The 7,438-nt window shown below is 37.3% G+C and overlaps 1 protein-coding gene across 3 annotated transcripts; it reads left to right on the forward strand.

The window, feature by feature from the left end:
• Positions 1–1,226: 1,226 nt before the first annotated feature.
• LOC149537150 (uncharacterized) lies at positions 1,227–6,864 on the forward strand. Of its 3 annotated transcripts, XM_089807250.1 has the most exons (8): positions 1,536–1,671; positions 2,530–2,650; positions 2,737–2,884; positions 3,428–5,077; positions 5,195–5,257; positions 5,691–5,869; positions 6,397–6,503; positions 6,592–6,864. In XM_089807250.1, exons 2-8 carry the CDS (start codon positions 2,615–2,617, stop codon positions 6,707–6,709), a joined length of 2,301 nt encoding a protein of 766 aa, XP_089663376.1. In that variant the 5' UTR covers positions 1,536–1,671; positions 2,530–2,614; the 3' UTR covers positions 6,710–6,864. The 3 variants fall into 3 exon arrangements, with proteins under 3 accessions (XP_089663375.1, XP_089663377.1, XP_089663376.1); XM_089807249.1 differs by lacking the exon at positions 2,530–2,650 and having other exon boundaries at positions 1,227–1,671; XM_089807251.1 differs by lacking the exons at positions 2,530–2,650; positions 6,397–6,503; positions 6,592–6,864 and adding an exon at positions 6,051–6,210 and having other exon boundaries at positions 1,392–1,671.
• Positions 6,865–7,438: the final 574 nt, after the last annotated feature.

A 7,438-nucleotide genomic window follows, 5' to 3' on the forward strand; every position in this document is an offset into this window, starting at 1 on the left:
GGGGCAACCCCAAGATAGCCTTGCTGGCGAGGACCCCGGACACGTGGTAGCGACAAATCGCATGGACAGACCTAAGTCACCTTCCGTTAGGGGCCCACTCTGGGGACATCACAAAGAATCTTGCCTACCAAGGAGACTTATGTGTTTTTTATGATGCCATTTTTTTTAATAGAATAGACAACACTAGACCAATAATATCTTCTGAGGTCTAAAAGGGATACTGAGATATTCGTAGGGAAAATAAACTCTTGCTCGAAGGCAAGAACTAAAGTCAAACACTTAGAAAGGAGGGGGAACAATGTAGTTGAAAAACTTAAGATTTAGTTTAGTTGAACTTTTCCCCTAAAACTTTTTTGTTTGTTTCTTTTGGATTGGTAATGGGCCGAATCCAATATCAATACGAGCCTCAAGTAGACTAAAACTCGAGATCTCCTAGATGTGAGGCTCACAACTTATTATTGCACTGTAGGGTGTTCCATTACTTTTTCCTTGAAACTTGACAATATTATTCTAAAGTTTTCAAGATGAGCCTACCTTCCCGCTCATATGCTTCCTTGAACAAAATTATATCACCTGCAAATAAGATGCACATCATTGTTCATTGAGTTCAAATTATAAATTATTGATTGAAAGAGCTAAATAAATTAAAAGAATATCCTTCAAATTTAATTTGAAGAAATAAAATTGTAATTTTAATATAGAAATCAATACAAAACAAAATTAAAATAAAGATAAATAATCTAGTGCTAAAATATACTACTTACAAAAAATAAAAATAGGAAGAAGTAAAATAGAAAAAACATTGTACTAGATTCACCATTACAATGTTTAACCAATTTTGAATACGGAGAAAGAGGTTGAGACAAACTATTTTATAAATTATTAGTTATGATTGATCATTGAATGAAATATTTTACTAATATCTATGATATCTATATGTAGGAGTGATCAATTTAAGGGACCCCGGATTCTCATCCTTATAGAATACAAATATCCTATAGATTTACAAAGGGAAGGGAGAAAATAATTACGAGGAAGGGTGTCGTACAAAGTTCATTTTGAAAATGGTTTGCGGCGAACGAATACATTGTTCATTCGAATTCAAAATTTGAAAGGAAGAGGATTAAAATCAAAACCATACCGTTGGGACTGGCACTGTTACCGAAACAGATTCCAATTTCAAAATAAAATGAAACCATAAATAATGCGTGGAAAAAAAGAGAATTAAATAATAGACGAGGGAGTGAGAGAAGAGTCCTATTTCAAAATCCCCGAATTCAAAAATCTCATCTCCCCAGGCAAGAGAAATTCAAACTCTAAGACAACGACCACAAACGAACAAGTCCCTCTTTAAATTCCCCTCTTCCTCTTCTATTTTCCCTCTGCTATCATAAATCCACCAACACGTTTCATCAAATCCGGAGAAAAACTAAGTTAAAAATGGTTGTGCAGACCGTGAGAGTACAGAGGGGAGGAAAAGTTTCAGACAGTCCAGCGCCCATGGCCTCTGCAAGATCCGTTTCTCACTTGGGCTCTGCTCAAAATGGAGAAACTGAGGCGGAAAAGGGGAATACCAGATTGGACTATCAGAAGATCAAACCCCTTTCCACTTTGGATTCGAACAAGGTAGTCAAGAGGAGCTCTGTTCCTGCCAAGCGTTCTTCGTTAAAGGTCAGCTCATGCCTTGGATTTTTTGTTTTTCATTAATGGGTTATTCAGGAAGTTGTCCATTTGGTGTGCTTTGCGTCTGAAGGGATTTTCAGCTTCCACTGGTTTTCTTGTGAAAATGGGGGATTGTATAGATTTCCTTAGTTTCCCGTGCAAGATTTTTCCCTGCTCTCGGTCCTGGAGATCTATTTTCTCTGTAGAAGAGTGGTTTAATCTGTGCTTTTAGCCGTCTGATTGCTCCGTGAACGATTAAGCTTGTTTTGGGTTTGAAGGAATCTTTGAGCTTCAAGAAAGTGATTTCACCTGCTGTTGATTTCCTAAATTCTATTTCTCTATCTAATGGATCTATTCTATCGTGTTTCCTGACTCAACAGCAAATTCTTTTCTTTCAGTGTCAAGTCCTCTTTTTTTTCCTGGTTTTGGGTGGTTGGGGTTTCAATGGCTTCTGTCTTTTGTGTGAATGAATGGAAAGTGCAGAAATAAGTTCGATTTGCTTCCATTCATATTTCTTACTTAGTTAGGAGTTCTTGCAGAGGAGATGCGATGAATCTGTACTTATTTACTGATTTAAAATAAGCTCGTAAATTGCCTCTTTGCCTAGGCTTGATTGTGAGGTAAGTGGGAGTTAATTTGCTTCTGCAGTATAAAGGGCTCCGAATGAGATAGGCCTAACTCTGGCCAGAATGGGCAGAACGAGTCTGTATCTGAGCAAGGTTATATAGTGTTTGATGCAAATATTTAGGCATCTTTTTTCCCAATTTAAAAATCCTTCTTGCAATTATCTGTAATCATTAGATCACCTGACTTTAGCAGACATGATATATCCTCTGCTGCATATAATCCTGTGTTGGTCCATCTCAGGTGTCCTAAAAAGCTTGTGTACATTACCTCTGTAGCTCAAAATTGAAACTGTTGCAGTTTAGTTCCCTGGCTACTGCTTGCTTTTATGAATCTGGACTCTATACCAAATTTAGATACCATGGTAAATTTTGTTTATGCTTAGCCCCTGCTTTTATGAATTTAAGGTCACTGGCTTGAAGTTGAAGATCGCATGTATGGTGATTCCAGGTTGTTATGGGCGTAACTGCACGAGTAAACTCTCATTCGTCTTCAGTGAAAGCAAATAAGGAAAACCTAGAGGACGACCCTTCAAAGTTCTCTTTGGCTCATAAGGAAATCAAGCAAAGTTGCACACAAGTTTACGAGGATTCAGAAGGTATTCCCTCTTACGGATTTATTTAAAAGTAGTTTCAACAGCTTGAATTTGAATATTGTTTTGATTATATGGCAGTTTTTTTGTCATAATGCCTGTGCCCGGGATTTACGTTTATTTTCTACCTATCCCATTTCGTGTTTTTGTAGTCATTTGATTGCTTTCATCAAAATGACTTCAGTTTGCCACATCCAAACATGTTAAACAACCATACTAGTTTTATGAGCTTCTGGAGTCATTTTCGAATGGAAATAGATTTTTTGGTTTGTTGGCTGTTCTCATCAAGAAACTAGTTACTTAGAAAGTTAAAGGTTTGAAGTGCATTTTGCGCAAATAATTCAGCATTGTGCACTTTCGGAGGTAGATCAACTCCAAAGACCATATATGGTTTGAACTTTGGAAGTAGAGCCCCCATTCGTTACATCAGCTGAAATTATGGTGCTTTGCATTTTTTCTTTTTCCTATAAATCTGATCATTCTATTTGTATGCATATTGTAAATGCTCTTCTATGGTTACTGAAATTCGACCCTTGCCTTATCCTGTAGGATCCAATAATGACTCTAGCTCGAATTCAAAAAGAAGAAGGAAGACCATCCAGCATTGTGCATCTCAAAATGCGAATGCAAAAATGAAATGCCTAGAGGAAGATGAATTGCCACTCTTTCCAGAAAGGGTCAATCCGAATGATATTGTTTCTGATACATTAAATGTATGCGAAACTCTACAAGCATTCACTTCAACATCTTGGTCTAAATCAGTACAAAACGTTTCCTGCACAACTGCTACATCATCATTCGCTCCTCTTCTAACAAAGAAAACAAACTCTTACAATGTTCCAAGTGAGGTGAATGCTCTGCCATTATTTCAGTGCTCCGATTCGTCAAAACCCACAGGAGAGGTGACTTCTGGAAATGATAACGATGGATTGTCCCTTTTGGGAGCAGCTGCTTTCCTTAGTTTAGGATTGGATGAAACTTGCCTCCAGTCTGCTAAGAGATCAATCTGCATAGATGGTCTCATGGACAATTCAAAAAGTGATCCCAGATGTCAGGAATCAGACATTGGTACCAAGATGCCTTCTGCAGCTACAGATGACACAACAACTCATGGAGCTAACAAACAACCTTTTCCTGTTCTAGGAGTTGATCTCACCCTTGGGCTTCCCATGGACGTTCCAGAGTCCCAAAGAAATCAAAGCATTACTAAAGATAATGATGATAATGCTTTACCATTGGATGAGATGGAAAACACGGTAGAAACTTCTGAAGATTTGGAAGTAGACAATGTTTCCATTGTCAAATCTGGAAAGCCTCAACAAAGAAGTGATGCATCTGCATGTTCTTTAAATGCAGATCCTCAGACTTTAGATGATCGCTTAGGCCGTAAGGGCACAGTAGATCAGAATCGTGCTGGCCATGTGGGCACAGGTAGGGACTACATGCATTTATCTGATCTTTCTATTCCCATGCGAGGAACACTTCTTTTACCGAGAGGACAGAAGCGTGCAAGAAGGTTTCCTGTCCCATTCAGAAGACTAAAACATGAAGTCTTACACCAGAAAAAGGATGTAGGCAAGAAAGAGCCACTATCTAAGTTTTCCAGAGTGACAGCTCCTAGTGGCTTGCTTGCAGATCTGAATCCAGGGATTATCAACCGTGTGAGAAACAGTAAACAGGTGCATGCCATCATCGAGGCTGTTGTGGGACCAGATGCATTGACTGATTGCCAGGATAATCAGAAAAACTACATCCGGGAACCTAAACTAAATCCAGAAAGAAAAACATTAGGTTCAAGTCATCTAACATCCATGCTTGATAATGATCATTCAGAGGTAGTGGATATGCATAATGGGAGCAATGATGCCATAGATAGGCGCCAGCAACTTACTGGCGTTGAAGGTCTCAGGTGGAAATTAGACAAAAGAATGATTACATCTCTGGATGCTTGTGCTTCTCTTCATTTGCACGGTGAAGAGAGGCCTACTGATGCAAGCGTTTTAGATGAAACTTTTGAGTGCCTGGATGCTACTGTAGATTTGATCCCACCACACTGCAATGGGGATCAGTTTTACTTGAAGCAACTTGTCGGAGAACATGATAATATGAAGGGAACTTTCAATTGCCATTGTCATTATTGCCATCCTGGTGGGATTTCAGGCACTGATTCAACATGTTCTGGATCACTTTCACGAAAAGGTCAGTTCATAGATCACCCGCACCTTTACACTTCAAATTTTGATTAAGTCTCGAGAACTTTATGTAGTTAAATTTTTTTCTCAGTTCTGACCCTTATGTTTCTTGCATCATACTCAGCTGCTACTATGGCTTCCCATTGGTTAGAGCTTTATTATCAGGATGTCAAAGGCCGTTTAGCTGGTAAGACTGTCTCATTTACCTCTATTAAGAAAGTCTCTCTGATTTTGTTTATGTTTTTATGTATCCGTATGCTTCTTATGGAGCTAAAGGACGCTTGAGCAGAGATGGGAAAAATCAATAGAATCTTATTCATATCGTTTGACAACACTATATGTTGTAATTTCAGTGTACCAGTAACTATTTTAAGAAGTAATTTGGGGAAAAAATGTTTTTCAATGAACATTTTGTATCACATCCTGTTATACATTACCAGGATAAATCGTCAATCTGGATCTGAAAACTTCCCTCAATAATTCCTCAAAAACTTGTTTTAAATTCTAAAATGTACTGTGGCAGATTGGACTATTTAAACTATTATATTTTCTCCTTCATAGCTAACGAAGATTTCATATTATGGGTATAGCTATTGACGAATTCTTCTGGCTTTATGCAGCATTAAAACGGAGTAGAAGGAGAGTGAGGACTCTCATTAAAGAAGTGTTCAGTTTCGCTGCTTTGTACCCAACATCATCTTCTAACACTGACAAGCATGCAGAACGTGACCATATGGAGAAGTGGAGATCGCTTTTCATTCAAATGGACAAACGCCTGACTGTTGAGGGTGCCCAGCTTGTAAGTAATGGTTACCGGGGAGTAATCCTAATTTTAGAAAACATTCGAATCTGGTGTGATTTTATTGTATCTTCTTGGGAATCCCCTTTTAGTATGCCTTCCAAAATGTAATTGTGGTTTATCAAGATTTGCCTTTACTGGAAAGATGAGAATCTGTAAATGTCCAACCTCTCGGTTATAGGTCCCATAGAAAAGAAAACATGGAGTATTATTTTGCTGAAAGAGGTTCGAGAGCGGAGCATGCTCAGCCTTTCACCCTGAATTCTAATTGAGGAGTAGTAGAAGGAATAAATTTGTAATTTCTTTTCTGGGTAGTATTCTAACCGTGTTTTAAAACCAAATACGTATTTTGCCCAACAAGTAATAGAGATGAACAAGATTAAGGGTGTATACTTGTAGAATAAAATCATTTTTCTTTTCTTTATGCTCTTTAATAATATTCTGATGATAGATTAGAGAATGTGATCTGAAATGTCAGTCATATCCAGAAACCTTAGTTGAAAACTGAATATTTTTTTTCCCTGTAGGAGACTAGTTTGCAGCAGATCAAGGGCATGCAAGCACATTGCAAGTGGGGATTACAAGAGGTTCAAGACGATCGGCGAGATGATCAAGGATTGGAAGATAAGTTGGGGTATTGAAATCTGAACTTTACCCAATAAAAATTCTCATAACTTGGAGCAATATATGCAATAATATTGTCATCGTGGACTAATTTCCAGGCCCAATCCCGCATCCGCCAAAACAATTGAGAGGCAATTTGCAGTGGGAGCAGCAGCAGCCTCAATTTATTCAACAACCAATTTTGTTTTAACATCAGAAGATGTTCCATGTTTCTAACCACAATTTGGCTCTCGGCAATTCTTTTATTGTGTTGGGTAGTGTTCTCTCTGTGATTGGGAAATTCCCAGATTAGTTTCCTGAGCGCATCTTTGAATGAAAATAATGTAATATTTTATGGTGTTAACATGAATTTCTCTTCATTTTCCTTACAATTGGTGTCTAGTCCAGTTCATTAGCATCAGAGTAAAGCCAGTCCAATGGCCTTCAAAAGCTACAATACCGTATAAGGTGTGCAAAGGCTTAACTACTGCTATGTCAGTACAAATGTTTACATCCAGTCTGTAAATTTGTATTGATTTTCAAATAAAAGTTTTTCTTCCAATAAAAATAAATAAAAGGTATGCAATGAAGAAACGAAAAGAAATAGTCATAAGGTGTGCGCAATGAAGAAAACGAAAAGAAATAAAGTCAGGATAATTCAACATGCACGTTTCCAAATAAAATACAAAATGCACGTTTCCAAAATAAAGTACAAGATTGTTGCTTCTTATATTCATAAGATAAGTTTACTAGCACTTGCACCAAAAAGAGGTGCAAGGGGTATGCCGATAAGCTTTATTAAAAAATAAAATTGAAGAAATGTCAAATTCAAGAAAATAATTTAAATTGTTAGCATAGAATTAATATTTTATATAAAATAGAAGCATATATACATTTGTTGAAATATTTTTTCAATTGTAAATACAAAAGGATTGAAAATCATAAATGAAGCTTCATATTACATAA

Source organism: Cupressus sempervirens, chromosome 10 (assembly GCF_028749045.1).
Source record: "Cupressus sempervirens isolate cs-2001-9-10 chromosome 10, ASM2874904v1, whole genome shotgun sequence".
Classification (NCBI taxonomy): Eukaryota; Viridiplantae; Streptophyta; class Pinopsida; order Cupressales; family Cupressaceae; genus Cupressus; species Cupressus sempervirens.